Source organism: Hirundo rustica, chromosome 2 (assembly GCF_015227805.2).
Source record: "Hirundo rustica isolate bHirRus1 chromosome 2, bHirRus1.pri.v3, whole genome shotgun sequence".
NCBI lineage: Eukaryota > Metazoa > Chordata > Aves > Passeriformes > Hirundinidae > Hirundo > Hirundo rustica.
The window spans coordinates 77,541,741-77,561,556 of record NC_053451.1 but is presented as its reverse complement, the minus strand read 5'-3'; the positions used below and the strand labels follow the sequence as shown (position 1 = coordinate 77,561,556).

The 19,816-nt window shown below is 36.0% G+C and overlaps 1 protein-coding gene across 1 annotated transcript in view; it reads left to right on the top strand.

The window, feature by feature from the left end:
* The window catches only part of UGGT2 (UDP-glucose glycoprotein glucosyltransferase 2), an 80,307-nt gene that overhangs the window by 54,094 nt on the left and 6,397 nt on the right, over positions 1-19,816 (top strand). The window contains exons 26-34 of the mRNA XM_040056376.1: positions 3,349-3,428; positions 4,791-4,980; positions 5,794-5,952; positions 7,072-7,157; positions 11,233-11,317; positions 12,743-12,828; positions 16,715-16,813; positions 17,953-18,037; positions 18,460-18,642. Coding sequence (XP_039912310.1) covers positions 3,349-3,428; positions 4,791-4,980; positions 5,794-5,952; positions 7,072-7,157; positions 11,233-11,317; positions 12,743-12,828; positions 16,715-16,813; positions 17,953-18,037; positions 18,460-18,642 — 1,053 coding nt within the window. The remainder of the gene's footprint in view (positions 1-3,348; positions 3,429-4,790; positions 4,981-5,793; positions 5,953-7,071; positions 7,158-11,232; positions 11,318-12,742; positions 12,829-16,714; positions 16,814-17,952; positions 18,038-18,459; positions 18,643-19,816) is intronic.

The window sequence follows — 19,816 nt, the reverse complement described above, 5'->3', positions numbered from 1 at the left end:
TACAAGTACAGCAAGCCCCAAAGCTAAAGTTCTCAAATGAATGCCTTTCTGATCAGCTTAATATATATAGGTGATGTGAATATTAAAAACTTGAATGACTGCAATATATTTATAGTTGAAGGCTCTTTTTTTCAGTTATATAATTGGATTAGAGCCAGGTATATTGGGTTGGTAACTATTCATGGTGCAAAATTTGTTGAGTAACTACCATGGCAGAACACGTAATTCTTGCCCCATTCTGCATTGAGTATGTTCCTATCATGATTGGGGTTTTTTTCACCCTGATGAAACTATTATATTACTTTGTGTCATTTAATAGTCACTTCAAATAATTTTTTGGTATTTTTTATTAAAAATACAAACAAAAAGTTACATTAAGTGGGATTGAAACTGAGAGAGGTGTAAATAGCTATAGGTAGGCTGTAATCTAAACTTTACTGCTTAGTCTGAGAGACTGGCAGTTGATGGAGAGAGGAAGGTATGAATGAGAGCTCAGTCAAAGCTGCTCTGTTTTTAAAATATATACTGAATTATATCATAAGTGCTGCTCTAATCCTCTCCAGAGTGAGGCAGGCAACAACGTTCCATATGGTCTGTGTTTCTGTGTTTTCCTTGTTTTCAAAAAGTTTTGTTACAGACTTCAGCATCACGGCAGAGTCACGGTTTACTGTAAATATTTAAATATCACCCATAATTTTACCACGGTTGAGCCACATAAGTTCTCAGCAGAATACATGGAAGAGCTAACTAGTCCTGAAGTTATGAAAAACATCTCTGAGGCAATGTGAGAAAAGTAGAAATTCCTTCTGCTAAAATGGAAGACAAAATTAAATCGTTGTGGGTTTTTTTCCTCATGGTTCACCAAAAGCAGGAGGAAAAATTATTCTGCATACTCTTAGGATCATCCACCTTTTTTTTTCTTATTCCATTAAGTATCCAGTAATTCAAAAACACGGAGAAAAAAAAAAAATCAAACTTTTAATTTTTTTTCCTGTCACTTATCTTTTGTCTTTTTTCCTTTGTTCATTCTGTCTTCACAGAGGACTTACTATTTCATCCCTAAAGTAAAAGGAATCCCTGAAGGAGCCCCTTTGATAACCTAGTCTGATTTCATATATAACGCTGGTCACAGGACTCCTTTTTCACAATTATTATTTGAAGTAGAAATAATTTTTTAATCAATTCCTAATTTAAATATTACCAAGCAGCTGAGTACAGATTAGAGCTCCTACTGAGCTTTTCTAGTGGCTAATTAACCTTACTGTGAAACTCAGACTTGGCATTACAGATTTTTGTTTAGATCCGTGCTGTAAGCATGGATGTTCTCATTGTTTTGTCAGTTCTGTCAAAGATTCTGTTGTGAGTTTGTTTTCAGTGCAGATGCTTTGTATTTTCCTGAAGTTCACAAACAGTTCCAAGTGACTGGTTGAATAATCATGGTTTACTGAGTTAATGTTCTTCAGATGAGTTGTAGCAACTCAAATGTCTTGCAAATGACTTTTTATTGTGCATATGCACAATAAAACTACCTCTTGAAAATTTTCAGACTTCCTGAAGTATTTTGGCCATGTTTTACAGTCGTCCCTGAACTAAATATCTAGGCTCTTTGAATTTTCTTATTTAAAGTAAACAGACTGAACTCTTCAAGTATCCTATAAAAGAGTCTTCCTAATTTTGTCACCGTTTTCATGTGTTGACTCAACAACATAAAAACATGTTTCTGTTGTCCTCAGAAGCCCTAAATAATAGCACCAAGTTCAGTATTTCAGAAGTTGTACTGTTGAAAAACAGCAATAATTAATTATTGTCTTATTTGTCATTTCCTGTTTAAAGTCCTTTGAAATGTTAAGTAAGAATGGCTTTTATTTTTTTTGGCTACTGTACTAAATTTCATAGTCAGCTGATGAATTGGGATGATGCATCAGCCTTCTGCAAGAAAATTTAATTCTACACACAAAAGCTTATCAGTGCAGATTACTAAAGAATCATTCTTCCTAATGGGATAAGGGTTTGGTTTTGTTTGAAGGTAAAGTCCATACAGACTTTTATCTTTTTTTTTATTCTGAATGGTAGTCACTTTGACCTTTATTTTGATTTAGGTGGTCTTAAACTTATGTCATGTAACGCTTTCCCTTCTTACCCTTCCAGTGCTCTTGGGTTCTTTTTTCCTGCTTCTTCACTTGCTCGCACGAATATGCTATTCCCTAGTCTTTATTTTTTATTCAGTAGTTTTTCAGTGATGGTATTCAGGTGACACAAAAGATGAGAAGGAGAAACTAGGAATGGAACAGGTCCCTAGGGCTAAGTGAAGTTACAGCATTGTAGTAAAGAACATGTGTAAGCCATGGGTTGAAATGAAGGAAGAAAAATTACAGTCATAATAAAAGAGATAATGATGACTATTGTCTTGCTTTGTTCCTAATTTATTTTCTATTGTAGTAATTTTAGATATTAGCCTTACTAGTATTGGTGTTGTAACTTAGCTTTTATATCTTATTGGCTTTTCTAATATCCATAAATGTAGGCACAGCTGCCTTACGCTTTCAGATAAGCACTTTGTGTCAGAAACCACAGGAATGAAGGTAACTTGATAAAGGTTTTTATGAGTGCTTTAAAGAAATTAGTAACTTTGTTAGCTTTAAGCAAAACAGGTTGCTCACAAAAATAAGAAAAAAAATACTGTCTTAATATTATGGTTTCTATATAATAGCATCCATTACTGTTTTAGAAATGAACAGGTGAAGAAACTGAGAGGGAAAAAAATAGAAATATGTTAACTTGCCAAAATGCTTTGAAGTTAATTGCATGGTTTAATACATCATTAATCTATTGTTGACATTTAAAGTTATTAAGTAATTGAGTATTAAAATGGTTCTCTGAACTTTACTATATTTAACAATTTTCCACATACAACTATTTTAATAAGACTGAAAGTAGTTGTTTTAAGACTGGTTGTTGAATAAAAGGCATGTGCTGTACTTAAAAACCTTCAAGTGTTTTAAAATCACAATGTAACAAGGGTGATAATATCATTTACTCAAGCATTGGAAAATGGAGGTAGCTGCTCTTGAAAAAATTGCTTGAGTAGGAGAAGACATTAATGTTTTGATTGTCAAGAATATCGTGCTAAATCATGCAGTTTTAGGAAAGGTCATATTTAGAATCTAGAATATCTGACAGTAAACTTTAATATACAGATACATTTACATCTTTAAAAAGTTTTAGATTTCTGCTGAAACTTGAGAAATGGCAGGTTGTCACAAGGCTTATTTTCAAAGTCTGGTGATTACCAGGAACCATTTTTTACAGAGCTTTTTTTTTTTTTTCTTTTTTTTTTTTTTTCTGTAGGTACTCAAGGACATTATCAATATGAAACTCAGGTTATTTTTGAACTGCAGATCTAAGCTGTCTGAAGTGCCTCTGAAAAGGTTAGTAGTTCATAGCTTTTCATGCTCATTTTGGAAAAACAGCCTTGATGGTTTATATTTTCTTAAGAAGTAAACATTGCTTTGTGTTTCTGAATTCTTCTTGTTGACTGATTTTACGTTGAATGCTACCTAAGTAGTTTGCACTTGTTTAGAGAAAAGTTCTTGTTCTAAGGTGTCAAGCATGGTATGACAGGGAAGTGATTAGTCCATCAAATGTGCCTCTCATTAACAGGCCTTAAATAAATCAATGAAGAGTCTTTTATGCCTGTGAAAATTTGCAGAGGGGGATTGTCTGTCTAGGTTGTTCTCTTCTTTATAGCCCACTGTTTATGTAGTGAATTTTACAGATTCAGTACTCCTAGGAATTAAATTCATCTGAATGAATGTACTGTTTGCATTTGTTATATTGAGATGTTATATTTTGTTGAGAATATGATAGCCTGGAAGTATCTACTATAAATTGAAGTTTCTTTTATCTGTGTGTAAAAATCAGGGTTCACTAGTTCAGTGATAGACATTTACAGTGAAATGGACTCCCTCCAAGAGGATTTCTTTCCCTCTAAGAGAACTGTTTAAGCACAGCCATCTCCATGGCAGGTATTTTACCTATAATCCTAACACCTGTATTACTAATTACTTGTGAGAGAGGCTGGTGGTAGTGCCTGTCCTTTAGCTAGTGGGTTGGAGAATTGATCCTTTGCCCACAAAACAGAAGTCCTTAGTTTTTATGCACTTTGAGATGAATTACTCACATTTCTTATTCCACAAGAGGGTCTCTATCATTCTTCTGAGTGTCTTCTTATGTGAACATCGTTAAGATTGCTTTTGAAGCTGGGCACTTTGCATGTCTTGGTGCCTGGTTCTTTCCTTGCCCTTGGGAGAACTTTTACATGTGGAATAATTGGGGTCAGAGCTGGAGAGGAGCAGAGAAACTCTGCCTTTCCTCTGCTCTCTCTTTGCTGCTGCTAGCGGCAGTAGCTGTTCTCAAAGACTTTTTGTCCAATAGAGATTATTCCTTCTGCTTACTTCAGTGATATAGATTCTGAGAGTTCAAGGCTGCTAACAATCCATCTGACTAGGTGCACCTCTTGGGTATTTACTTCCATAGCCTTTAGAGTTTTAATGGAAAATAGGCATGTCCACAGCAAAATTACCAAAAGTGAATAGGTCTATGTTCATCCACCAGCCCATCTGAGATGCTGTAAGTATTGTCTGATGGTATTCCAAAAGACTAGGGAGCTGCTTTGCCTCCAAATGTCATCATACTTGGTAAATATTCACTATGTTTGAAAATATTTTAGAAGAGCTCCATGTTTGAACTTTGTATTTCGGTAAAAGTTGGTCACACTTCTTTTTCAACAGCTTCTATCGTTTTGTTCTGGAACCAGAATTAACTTATGGAATCAACAAGCACCTTCCTTCTGAACCTATAGCAAAATTCCTAGAATTGCCAGAATCCCCTCTTTTGACCCTAAACATGATCACTCCTGAAAGCTGGTTGGTTGAAGCAGTGAACAGTTCCTGTGACCTTGATAACATACATTTGCAGGAAGTAAGTAGTAGTTTGCAAACGCTGTAAAACTTGTGTTGGCCCTTCTACTTCAAGAGGGAAGTGGAAATCTTGCAAGATTTGTCGTGTATCTGTTCTCCAGAAATATTTTCTTTGGTAATTGATTATTTAGTCAATATTTTACTATTTCTATTGTCATCATCTTTTCTTCATTTTTCTCTCCTAAAAAAAGGACAAGTCTTAAAGGAAAGCAATGGAATAGAAAAAAATCAGAATGCAAAGTACAAGTTAAAGAAATTTACCTGCTATGTTGAGCTTTGTGTTTAGAGAAATACTGCATTTAAGATAAAAGTAAAGCAATTAAAGGATTCTTTGTGTTTCATAGTTCTTGTAACCTAGGTAAATCTTCATATAAACTGGAATATATGACTGTTTATTAAAATAGTTCAAAATGTATTTCACCCTCTTTTAGTTCACAATTATTTCAAATATTGTTTAATTCTATTTTAATCCCCCATCTTCAAAGTAATTAGATTTGTTTGAATTAATAAGCTTATGCAAAATATTGAGGGTGTTTGGTTGGCCAAAGCTGCTTATTTGGAAAGTGTATTGTGAAAGTAAAATTCACCTTACCAAGGCAGAGATGCCTCAGCTTCCTCAGCAGTCAGTGAATCTTTCCTCTTTGTCTTGGATACCTGTTTTATAACTGAGTGAAGTTCCTTCTGTATAGACTTTTCTTGGGGTTTTTTTTGACTGTGGGAGTTACCTTGAGGTAACATGTTTGTGACTGTAATATTTCACTTTTCCCCACATAGTTAAGTGACATAATTTATTGATGAAGAATTCCTTCTATAGATAAAAGGGGCTGTTACAGCAGAATATGAACTGGAATATATATTACTTGAAGGACATTGCTTTGATGTGACAACGGGACAACCTCCTCGAGGGTTACAGTTCACTCTGGGCACAAAGAAGAATCCTGTCATGGTTGATACTATTGTGATGGCCAACCTTGTAAGTACTTAGTACAGGAATAGTCATTACAATTGCACGCTTCTTGTGAGAATTCTTCATGGACAACTTGTTCTTTAAATTAATTTCTCTGTGTTGCAAGCTTTGTAATGCTAAAAGTAACAGGCACACCCTGGAGCTGAGCTCATCTCCAATTTCCTTGGCTTTCCCCCCTGCTCCTCTCCTGTGATGCAGTATAGGTTTGAATATAGCCTAATTTTAGACTCTTGATTGAAGTACCTAAACTGGCAGCCTACTTGCCTCTAGTGGGTGGTAGGAGGCAGTTGTGGTTCAGGCTGAGATTCCCTGACAAATGTAGGGTATGATTCACATTCTGATTAAAATAACCCTTTTTGTTATACAATGATCCAGGCAAAAGGCTCCCATTTTAGATGCTCCAGGGAAGTGCTTAGAGCCTTGGTGGGACATACCCACATCTGAGAATTCCTCTCATCATGCACTGTAATTGTTTTTCATGTTGGCAGTCTGTAGAGCAGAAGACCATGTGACTTCTGAAGTGAAAGATTTATTTTCTGTTGGCTTAAGGGAATTTGATAGGGAAGGATTTTTATGAATAAGACCTTTTACCTATCTACTGTTCTTTTGCCTCTGTAAATACTGTATCATAAGAAATGAAATGCTTAATAAATTGTGAATGTTTGATTTTTGCACAAGTATTGAATACGGTCTCAACAGTAGATGATGAAACTTGTAACAATTCTTCACATTTCAAAGCTTGCTCTGTGTGACTTTAACATAGCAATAACTGTTTACAGTGTTCCTAAAATGGGAAGGAATTGTGTTGACTTGAAAAGTTGTTCCAGACAAAAATTTTGAGTTTCAAAGAAGTTTTTCAATTTAGGGCCTGTTCAGTAATTTATTTCTTTGCAGCTCTTTCTCTTGCTGTCCTTGGTGGAGTTTATGTATGCAACTCAGATTCAGCTTGAAACAAACGAAGCACTGAAAGACATTAAAGCGGACGTACAGGAAAGATGATAGTTGGTTGCATCACTGACACACTTCTTTCAGGGCTAGTATAAATGTTGAATAGTTGATTTTTGTATATGAAGATGGTTGAGTCTGAAATGCAGCCAGGACAAATGCCTGTCTTTTTTTACTTAGGGGTATTTTCAGCTGAAAGCCAATCCAGGTGCTTGGACGCTGAGATTGCGTAAAGGAAGATCTGAGGAGATTTACCAGGTCTTTTCGTAAGTATGAATCCATCACTTGGAAACAAAAATGAATCTGAAAGTGCAGCATGTTTTGAAAAGATCTGACAACACTGAAGGAAAATTTAAAAAGTATAAGATGCAAATGATGATTTAAAGTTTGTAAGGGATACGTTATTTGCTCGTATTGTTAGTTGTTGTTTGATGGCTTCATGCTTTTTTGAAGGCATTTCAGTGTGTTAATGCATAATAAACCAAAGCTGCTCAGCTAGACTAGATGCTAGCAGTGTCTCTTACTATACAGTTACGCATCTGCCAGACATTTGCCCTGTCGGTTCCATGCATGGTTAGCATTATCACACAAGAGCTTGCACCAAATTCTGCAGAAATGTCACTCGTAGTTTTGTTGGTTAATATTTTGGCATTCCCAGCATACTTAATATGTAACTTCAAGAGTATGTCCAGTGGAGCATTGCTGTCCAGAACTATCTTGATCAGTTGGAGGAAGTACCATGAACTTCCCTGTCATCAATTTTTTCAGCCCTGAAGATGCCTCTGAATGCAATATATTTATAGGTGTCATCTTTTTTTAACAGGAGTGTGGTAGTTATTTCAGTTCTAGACTTTTTTATTCAATTAATTCTGAGTGTTTCTTAGTTGTCTAAGTCATCTGAGGATCACTGTGGTTACACCTCCACCTTAGGAAATCAAAGCACCCTTCAGTTTGAGACCCTGGCTGCATGTTGACTGCACCACATTTCCCTCACTTGGGAGAAACCTCTGTCCATAGAAAGAAAGCTGAATTCCTGTAACTGGCATTTAGGTGACATCACTGTGGCTTCTAGGTCTGTAATTTCCATGGTTGATTTTTGAATATATGTGCTCACCATCATTCCAACAAAATTCCTTGGAATAATCACCTTTTCCCCATGTTTTATGTAAAAGCATAGACCTGTAGCATATGAGAGCTTTCTCTTGGAGCTTTAGATCTAATCCCTTCTAGAGGAGCAGTATTGTTTATTTAATTTCAGCTCCAGTTCTTCTTTTTTTTCCTTTTTTCTGTTATCTCTCTTTCCCCTCAAAGTAATTGTGTGGCTTGAAATAGGTCTATTTCTTAAAAAATATTTATTATTGTTTGAAGCCCATGAATACATAGTTCCATATGTTGTTAATTATCAGCTACTCTTAAAAAATAAAAAACTTGATTAACCTCTTTGTGATTTTGAGCATTTAGTTAATATCAGTGTTACAGGGAGAAATATTAATGGGATGTTAGATTCATTCTATTTGTTTGCATTTTTCAATTTATTTTTTCCAGAAATTACTTACAATCTGTTGAAAAAGCAGAAAAACATAGTCCTTACCCTTAGAGGTTCACCTAATCTCCACCAACTGTATCTGTACCATTTGTCTAATTTAGCATTTAATTCTTGAGAAATATAAAGTGATTTATATAAGATAGCATGGTTAAAAAATGTAATGAGGTGTAGTTGAGTTAAATAATGGAACTAAATTAAACAAAACTACTCCATATTCTAGCCTGGATCAAAGGAAATTTAAATGATCTCTGGGGTTTTGCCCATTTTTCCTCTGTAACACAAATGGGCTTAATTGAACTCAGCTAAGTTACTAAAAACTAATACCTCATGAGGAATCTAAACAATGCCATTTATTTAATCTCATTATTCCAACTCTACACTTAAAGTACAACAGGAAAAGTATGTTTGCAGGGCTGCACCAGGATCTTTGATATTTCTTTTATAGTATTTAATAGTATGAAGTGGCTATCAGAACTCTGGCAACTGTTTGATAGGATGGAATTTTGCCAAGGGCTATTGCAGTATATTCTCCATCCATATACATTAGTTGTACCCTCTCCTGTTGAACTGTGAGAGGAACCTGTTTTCTTGGAGGCACAGGCCTGTACATTATAAAGGGAGTTTTAGAATGTTGCAGCATCTCAGTATTTATCTTACTTGCTTCTGTCTTAGTTGGAAGTAATTTATTTTTACTAACTGTAAATACACAACATTTGAAATAAGCTGCCTCTTTCTTCTTAAAGACTGCTTCTAACGAGGATCATTATTTTGATGCAGTTACACTTGTAAATCAATTTTTATTAATTATTATGAATTTTAGAAAAATAAAAATTGTTATACTCAGCAATAATCTGAGCACTGCTTATTATTGGGACTTTGATGTTGGTAGGAAAACAGGTAGGTATTGCAAGATAAGATTGCAGAAAATTATTTATAGCTAAAGATACATATAAAATCCTGATTAATATTTTACTTTTTTAAAAGGCAGGTAGATATAATTTATTATATTTTGATGTCATGCAGACTGCTTAGCTGAAGGGTATGTCTTTTATTTTGGGCAAGGAGTTGTATGTTTGTTTCTTGGGCTTAAGGTTTAAAGGATCTCCATTTGTTGAACCCAAATTCTTTTGTCCCCCATATGGAAAATTATAATTTGTATTATATTGGTAGTTACTTGTATTTGTATGAAAAGTATCTAAGTGTTTTGAACCATATTAAAGTTGTGACATAAATAATCTGCTAGACATGTTTAGCTTTTCACAATTACGTAACAACAAGGCAGCTATTATTACATATGTCATAGTGCTGTCAGTATGCAAGATTTTTGCTTGAATTTAGAGGTTGTTCATAGTAGGACAGCAATTCATCAATTTGAGTTCTGTGCAGAGTAAAACAGTTGGCACTCAGTAAAGATGGAGCCCACAGGGAGCCATCCATGAAAGAGATTTAGGGAGACAAAGCAATGTTGTTGAATTTACATCCAAACCAGACACTCTGAGAATATTTGAGACTTTGGAAAATCCCCTTTATCAGCAGAATCCTCTGTATCTACCTACAAAATTCATAGCATAGGGATTTTGAGGTAACTGAGCAAATAACAGAGAAACATTTGGTTGTGTGAACACTGGGGGTAAAAATGGGAACATGAGGCCGGCTGGTGCTATCACCAGTTTGTGTTTGGATCAGGTTTAACTATCTTAGAACGTTTTAGTGACACTTTATTTAAAATGGAATTAAAATCTAAGCAGTATACATCCCTGTGATGAAAAGACCATTGTTGGCTGGGTGTGCATATGTATGATACTGTAAAATTGTGAAAATAAAGCTACAACAGAGAGTAGAAAAGTTCAGATAATTCTGAAATTTATATTGTGCAAAGGTAGGCTATCTCCATGAGACTTAGTGATTATAGGCACGTTTTACAAAAAAAAAAAAAATCAGATAAGTGTGTAAAATTCTGCAGTTTTTAAATAAGTGATGTGATACACATTGAAACAAGACTTAAATAATTCTGTTTTTTAGGGGAAAAAATGAAGCCTAAGGGGTAGCAGATTACTTTCTTCTTTTTGTATGGGTAGCTTTAGCAAGAGGAACCCACATAATGCTGATAAAAGACAGAAGGGATTGAAAGGGAAATATATGGGCTATTGAGGTATAAAAGCTAGAAAATTTGAAAATGATGTTGTTATTATACTGTATCACAGTAACATTTTTCATATTAGCTACTCTGTGGGCTGCAGTACAGTTTGATGACACCTGATTGGCTTCAAACTGATGTTCAGTAGGGCAGAGGTTCATGTGGTGCTTGCACAGCTGAGTCTTCAGGGGCACGGTTTCCAAAGCCAGCCAGCTGAAAGCCAATATACACTACCTCAGCACTGTGATGAAGCCTTCCCTATACTTTTTAAAGTATAGGTCTATTTTAAAAGTACCTTTAATGCCATCACACAATTTCTAAGATGTTTTCCATATTTGAAAAATAAATTTTTGTTTAACATTTGGATATTATATATAGATAACACATAATAATGTGTTTAGCTCTAGGTTACTGCAGTTTTTCATTGATTAGTAAATTTCCTGTGAAAATTCAGATTAAAAAGTGAAGGCAATGACTGTGGACAATGTCTAGTGGTAAATAAAACTCAAAGTTTTTCAAGTTAAAATACAATTAGATGCAAGTTATATTTTTCTGTAAATATCAGCAATTCTAAGCTTTATTCTCTGATTAAACCCAAGTAACAATGCATATTTTAATGAGACAGTACATTTGCCTGGGTTTTTTTTTCTCCTTACAGCCACGAAGGAACAGATTCTGTAGCTGACCTGACGGACGTTATTGTGGTATTAAACAATTTCAGAAGCAAAATTATCAAAGTTCAAGTATGTATGCAGTGTTTCCTTGTATGAAATATGACTTATGTTTACATGTCTCAGGCTATATTTAATTGAAGCATGTATACTGAAATATATAATTTAGATTTTGTATAATTAAAGAGAAGGATGTACAAATTAACGTAGTGAATTCGATCCAATCGAGTTATACTAATTGTGTGGGAGATTTGTTAAATAGCTGTTAAACATAGATAACATTTATCTCATCTAGCTCCAGGTGCCCAAGCGTGTAGTCTTGGTGACTTAAATTCCCTTTCTGCTTAGCAGGAGAGAGTCCAAAGGACTGCTCCTCCCACCTCATATATGGATTTAAACCAAGAGAATGACCTCTTGAGTCATCCAGTGACTGAGGAGAGATTTTACACAAAGTCCAGATTCCAGAGTAGAAGTCAAAATTAGGTGTGTTGAATTTTACCCTAGGCCACCAAATTTGTGTCAGTGAAATTACATTAGTTTCATTAGATGTATCAAAAACAGCTAATGAAGCACCACTTATATGGAGGAGAAAGATTCTTATAATACTATATATTTTCCACTAGTTTGTAAATATTTTAAAACACCAGAGATAAGTTTCTTCCTCAATCCTGTAACTGGAAGTTTCCAGAACCTAGAGAAAATGTCTGAAACTGGAGCATGATGAGCCTGTCTTTAAATCACAGAGAGTGGGTAAAGGGTGCCTATTTTTCCTATTTTGAGCCAAAACAGGAATATTATTCTATGTGAAAGTGGTATTTATTAAGCTTATAACTAGAATATGTAAGCTCTGCCATTCAGTTGAACTCTAGAATCCCTTCACTGATGTGTAGGATGGGGCTTCAGGAGCATTGGCTAAAAAGACTCATGAATTAGTGTCAACAGAAATCTCTGTTAGCTTGGCAATATAAACATATTAAATGAATATGGTTAGAATCAAGTATGTTCACACATTCAGGGTGTAAGAAGCTATTTAGCTTTCAAAGGCAATTAGATTTCTTTTAATCAAGGAAATTGAGGTGGTAAATAAAATTAATCTTGCGCCTTTATAAGCATCTGGATAAGACAGCAGAAATTGCTCAAGTTGGATGGGAGAGCTTATGTTTCAGTGACAAATTTGTCACTTTCTCCTTGTGAAGGGCTTATGAAAATGAGAGTTTCCTCTTAGGTAAGTTCTGTTGTGAGGTGCTACGCTTCTGCCAGCTAATGGCTGGATCACAACCATGTGAGGGAGGAAAATGAGATAAAATCCACCACACTTTTAGTGGATAAAGTGCATAAAGATGTACAGAGGACTTGAAATGTGCTGGCTGATTTATTAATCTCCATACTTAGTGGCTCTAGCCAGTTAGTACACAGTAGTTAGATATCACAACGCAAGTAGTAATTAATATCAGCTACCTTCCCAAGTTGCACAAAGGCATTTATTTTACTGACTAGGTACAGAAAAAGCCTGACAAAGTGAATGAAGAGCTTCTTACAGATGGAACAACAGGAAAAAAAGGAAGTGTGGAATCAGTTGCAAGGTAATGCATATTTTGCTTCTAATTCAACTGTTCCAGGACGTGTTTATTATTACTCATAGCAAGGAAATTTTCTTACTTGATAGTGATACCAATGTGTAAAAAGGCTCTCCAAGGGATTTATAATGTAAATAAAAAGGGGGAAAGACAAGCTATAATGTCTTGTAAATCTCCTTTTTTATTCCCTTCTTAATCCCTCCTTTGCATTTGCAGTTTCTCTTAAATTTCTCCTTTGGCTGTTTTTTTCATTTTGATGTGACAGGGAATCAGTCTCAATGTGAAAATCTCAGCTGGTTGTGTGGTACTCAGATGTGTCAAACTGAACATCAAAAAGCAGGCCAATACTCTGCTCCTAGACATAATTTATGAAATCTCAAGAAATGTTACTTTAAAATTTGAGTTCTGTTAAGTAATTGTAATAAGCATCTCAAGCATTACATTTGGGGCTAATTACTTAGTAGTATTTCTAATTTGCTGTTTTGAACAAGACTCAAAAAAGGTTTTCTTCTGTTTTCAGTAGCTTGGACAACAGTTGTCAGTCACAGACTGCTAAAGAAAATAAAGAAAAGGCATAGCAGTTCTACTTTATCTACTAATTACTTGGCTCCAGTCAGTCCTGTACACACACAACTCTTGGTAGATCCAGGACTGGCTTCTGTTCCAGCTTTAAAATGTCTGTTATAAATACGATAGACCAAATTGTAGAAATCAAAATTTAGAACTTTATTGAGAGACAGAATGACAGTCTCAGACAGCCACAATTAAAAGGACAGCGTCGAGCCCGGGGTCGGCGCTGGGTGAACAATGATAACACACTCTGCCAGTCTGTTATCCCCCAAGTTCACATTTCTGGCTTGCAGCAGCCTCTTTTTATACACTGGATCGCTGGGAGAAACTCGGGATTTCAATGGTCCTTCCTCCGAGGCATCTTCATTAAGCATTCATGTTCCAGTTCTAAGAGTTTGAATAGGGCAGCGGGAGAGAACAATGCTGTTAATGGCTGCGGCCAGGTGTGGTGTGGAGATGTTAATTTCAGGAGGAGACGGTCTAGATATCGATCTGATGTCATCATCTGGTTCTCCGGGCTCTCATCTCCTTTTTCCGTTGTCATTGTTCCTTTTCTAACGTTTCCCGGCAGAGGCATTTTTGGGTCTCCCTTTCTGGTAATTCCAATCATTTTTATCTCGTGTCCCTCCCATGTCTTTTCAGGCAAGAGAAATTCCTGTACCTTTTCCGAGCTACTTTCCTCTGAGTTAACTCTTAGCATACGGGATTAAAACAAAACTTATACTTACAGAGATTGCACTACACTTTATATCTTTTAACATGAATTAACTTTAGGACATATATCACATGTCTCATAAGGCCTCCTGTGCCACAAATACCTACAGACCTAAGACTACATTGGGTCCCTGTTGCTGATTTTATGTGTATCACCATTTATCCCACAGGTGATTTTACTGTTCCAATATAATAGAATCATAGAATATTAAGGGTTGGGAGCACCCTTAAAGATCATCTAGTCTCAAACCCCCTGTCATGCATAGGAATACCTCCCACTAGACCAACTTGTTCAGAGCACCACCAGCTTGGCCTTGAATGCTGCCAGGGATGGGGCAGCCACAGCCCCCCAGGGCAACCTGTTCCAATGTCTAACCACCCTCATACTAAAGAATTCCTTCCTACTATCTAACCTAAATTTCCCCTTTTTTCAATTTGTACCCATATGGACTAGATTCAGAAAACCTCACAGACTACTATGCTACAGCTCTCAAAAATTTCTTCAACTCTGGACCCACAGTGCTGCACAAAGGTGCCTCCTTTGAAGAATGATGTTAGTTGAAGGAATTCTTCATTGACTTCAAGCTTCCCACTTCTAATTGGCAGCGTCAAAGATGTATGTGCAGAGATCAAAATCTTAACTCCCTCTATGAAGGTTACAAGGCCAGAGATCTCTCAGTTTTCCAGGTCTTGCCTTTTATCACAGTAGCCTTCATTGTGCTCTGAGCTTGGCTGGGCCAAGGAAGCCCCTCACCCAGTGAAGTTTATGTGCTCTTCCCAGTGATTCAAGGTTGTGGCTCAAGAGCATGATTTGAAGCTGTCTGTCAGCCCCTTGCCATCTAGGATCTTGTCAAATACCCTTCCCTTTTGTTATCCCAGAATGACGAGAATGTCCACCAGCACGCTGTTCACTGCAGGAACCCACATGTGCTCGAACATGGAAGATGTTCACACCACTTTGCCCAAGCCCTTTTGTACCTGAGCTGCCCTTCTCCAACTGACTGCTTTTCCCACATGACCTTACAGGTCAGCCCAGCAGCTCTGGGAGATTTCTGCTTTCTGTAAAACTTTGCAGAATCAATATTTTCAAGATCCTTGCATCAAACCCCAATTTTCTTTTTTCATATGTGATGGCTGCTTTATAAAGAGCTTGACATTCTTTCGGTCCTGCTATCACTAAATGTAAGGCTTGGGACAAAAAGTCAGGAAGAAAGGAGACAGGCTGCTTGGAGCTGTGAACTGCAGTCTGTTTAGCCTGTGAGAGTTCAGTGCTGATTGAGAGCTTGTCTGTCTTCTTTGAAGATGCCACACCATGCATACAATGCCACTCCACTCATGTCTTTCACCATTCGTGAGTGGAAAGAACATGGGTTTCTCAGAAGATTATTCACACCACTTAAACACATTGCACCTCTCAGCTATTTCTGACGTTTCAGCTTTGTATCAGTGGAGTGATCTGAATTCTTTTGAATACATTGGAGATCTGAGACTTCTCTCATTTGCTCTTAAAGATTGAGGATAGCTATTTTTACACTTTCTAAAGGATACTTTTAAAAGAGCTATAACCAGAAGAAAAAGTAATAGGAGTGACTCATGCAATCTAAGTGTGTGAGGAATGACTCACCTCACAAAAAAGACTATTGAGGTAAATTTCCAACAGTATCAAATGGCTTGATAACCATTTGATAACTGTAACCAATCTGGCTCTGCAGTTCTGAGATCTGTGAAGCAGTGCCCGAGGGAGACTGCAGCCACCATTCCCTTCCTCTGTATGCTGGAAAGTATGTGATTAAAAACCAGCCTGGTAGGCTTTGGTATTCAAAACAAACAAAGAATGCCGTGCAGCAGAAACAGAAACCTCTGGACAACATACCTCGAATATGTAGGTTGGCTTATAGGGAGAGGAATCAGACGAAGAATGCAACAAGTGTTATTACAGAAAAACACTGGAAGATCTCATCACCGCAGACCTCTGAAAGTTAAGAGAGTATTCTGGGGAAGACTCTAACTCCTCTGCCTTGTCATTTGCTGCTGGGATAGCACTGGGCTAAATACGTGATTTGGCCTTGTGTGGCCATCTTTTTCTTATGCCCCGTCTGTATTTTAGAGGATATATTCAGTTTAACCACCTATGGGGCTGTGCAGACTTCCTTCACTTCCAGAATATGCATTGGTTGTTCTGCTGTAGAATGCATGTGGATGAAGCTTGGAAAATAACCGTTTCTGATTTAAAAAATTACCAATTCTCAAGATACCCTGGCTGTGTGTATTTCTGATTATTTTTTTACTTTGATAGAACATGGAATTCTTGTCAAATTTGGGTTCTGTTTGAATGAAAATATTGGAGACTGCCAATTGTTTTGTAGTGCTGTTGTTAGTCCTGAGTGACTGGGTATGACATTTTGCTTCCAAAAGATCGTGGTATCATAGACATGTGCAGTGGAAGTAGAATTTGTTTTTATGTGGAAGTGTATTTGTTTGCTGCAGGATGTGTATTTCTTTTGTGTATTTTCTTATTTTTGATTCTCTATGAGCTTAATGATAATTTAGTAAGATTTTTTTTTCTGCTGAATGCTTACTTTACATAATTATTTATAATAATTCTTAGATTTTCAGAAGAAATTCCAGCAGATGAGAAGAAAAAGGAAAGTGATATTCTTAACATTTTTTCTGTTGCTTCAGGCCATTTATATGAACGTTTTTTAAGGTAAGGAAAGGTAAAAGGGAAAACAAGAATTCATAGCAGTACTCTAAATTTTCTTAGTTAAACTAAGCAACCTAGAGAAACTGACTTTTTAAACAACATCTAAATAATAAATTTTAAAAACAGAGAAAAGTTGTATGCAGTGAAGACTAAATTAATCTTTAAAAACAAAGTGATTCAACATATAAATGTTCAAAAATACCATTATTCTTTGAAGACAGAAAATGTCTTTCATGTGTGGAGTACAAACATAAAAGATGAAGTTCAGCCTCTCTGAATAAAGACACAACAGAATTGACTTCTTTGGAGTTGTGTCTATTTGATTTACTGCATGGACATTTGGCCTTACTTATCTCAGGGTCTTTTCAATGAGCAATGATTGTTTTTAAGGAATTCTTACAGTGCTGCCTGATCTGTTCACAACCATCTCTGTGACTTTTCTGATTTGAGCACTGGTTTAGTGATTTGATTGCTGAGTCATCTGAAGTTTGAGCACTATGTCTCTTTCCTTCAACCTGCAACCACCTTCATAAAGGGAAAGACACATTTACTTGAAAGGAGAAAAAGCAATCTTCAAACATCCTACCTGCTGCTTTGTCTTATTTTTGAGTTCATTATGTCCTGATTTTTAAGGCAGACTTGACCTCTTGTAAGGTTGTAAGGCACTGCTTATCTCTGGTTGCACCAAAGGCCACGGTAGTGAAAAATATTTTAACACAAAATAGTAGTTCTTACAGTTACGAAGGGTTTTCAGAAGAGGATCTGATTTGAACTTTGCTCTTTTCAGGAACCTATTAAACTCAACCAATATATTCTAAAATAAATTATTTCAGTAGCCAAGTTAATATGAAGTACTAACCATTATTCTAATTTTTTCAGGCACCTCTCTTAGAATAAAACATGTTAATAGATCCACTTTTGAAATTGTTGCTTCCACTATTGTTTAGCCAATCTGGATCAAACATGGCCATCTCAAAGTGCCCTTGAACACATGCTCTTTAAAGGTTTTAATTAGAAGTAGATAAAAATTTAAATTGGGTTAAAGAAATTATACTTAGAGAGTTTTAGTACTTTCTAAGTGCAGTTGGAATTTAATGACCTGTGTGTATTTGTTTGTTTATTGTAGACTTATATTTCCACAGAATTATGATGCTTTCTGTCCTACGTCATACAAAAACCCCAGTTAAATTTTGGTTTCTGAAAAACTATCTCTCCCCAACATTTAAGGTAGGAGAAAGGTCTTCCTCTTGTTTTTTTCTTTAAAATTTCAAGCATTTTTTAAAAAATTGCAATTGACTAATTATATCATTCAAATTAAATTTTTGCAGTGGAAAATAATCCCTCAATCTATTAAATACCAGTGTTAGGTATAAGGTTCTTCTCTTCTGGAACATGAAGCCCAGTGATAAATTATAATAATTTAGTCTCTTCTGATAATCTCCAAGAGCTTGCATGAAATGCTATTTCTATTGGTGTGACTGAGGATACTGCTCAGACCAAAGGAACATTGTGAAATAATAAATTATGTTGTCAGTAAGGCCCACATGGCTGCAGCTGTGTTGGAGCATTCACTCCTTTTCCTTTTGAGTCCTTGTGTGTCTCGTACATGCACACCTGATGGGGTTTTGATCTTCTTTTTGTTCTTCTAGGATGTCATTCCTCACATGGCTCAAAAGTATGGGTTCAGGTATGAGTTGGTCCAGTATAAGTGGCCCCGCTGGCTTTATCAACAGACAGAAAAACAAAGAATTATCTGGGGCTACAAAATTCTTTTCTTGGATGTTCTATTCCCGTTGGCTGTGGATAAAATCATATTTGTCGATGCTGATCAGGTAAGCAAAAATGATGGTAAATTACTGAATGAGGAATTAATTTGGGCTTAAATTGATCCACTTTCATTCTCTGTGGCCATTTTATTCTGATGTTGGTCTTGAAACACTGTTGCAGTCATACAAACAGAACAACTGGTGTTGCAGAATGTAAATGCAAGAATTTCCTTTGTCTTCAGTTGTGTGGACATTAAGAGTTTCCCTGCACTGAGTTGTCCTAAATTGTCTGTGTGGAGAGAATAGCCCCTGGAGAGGTTTGTGTGATCTTAAAGGTGCATTTCACTGAAAGTATGTTGGAGTGATTCCATCTCTGGGCTGACTGTGAGAGGAATTTTCCACTATGGCCAGTGTCTGAAGTGATTTGGGCCATTTGAACAACTTCTAGAGATGGCTGAAATTCTTCAAGAGGAATCCTATCTCTGTTTCAAATTTGCATGCAGCCCTTCATTCAGGAATGAACATTGTATAATGTACTGAAAGGCAAAGTGCTGTCTCAGATGAGGCATTGAAGTGTTTATCACAAGGTTATTAAAAACCTTGAGATGAATTCTGAGGTATTTTGGTCCTTTTCCAAAACTTGAGGATAGATTAAATTTAGGTGTAGCAATGCAGACTGCAACTCTCTGCAATTTCATCTGGATATACCATGTGGGAACACTGGTTGTCCTAACTACTGTAAGGACTTCTCTGTGCTCCCAAATAGCTATTTTATTTTTTTTTAACCACTGATTAATTAGATAAGTGGGGTTTGATGGAAGAAGAATTGATTAGCAAATAAAGAACATTTGTAAAATATCATTAAAACATCTTTTTGAAAGTACATTACCATTAGATACAAGGATTTTTCAAATGATGCAATGATTTTGGAGTGCCCAAGTTGGATAACAAATGAGGAGGATTCTTTATAAAGGACATGACTGGTAGATTTCAAAAGTTATGTTTCTTAATTAAGGAATTTTGTATAGGGCAACCAGAAATACTGGTCTGTGAATTTAAAAAATATTGTCAGTTTTATATAATTTACTCAATAAATGTATTTCACAGATGGCCACTCTTAATAATATAATAACCAATAATACTTTTTTTTTTTCCTTGAACAATACTTTGGTAGATATCTCCCAGTGGAATAGTTCATCTATGCCCTGCTGATGTAGCATCTGAGGGGTTTTTTAAATTA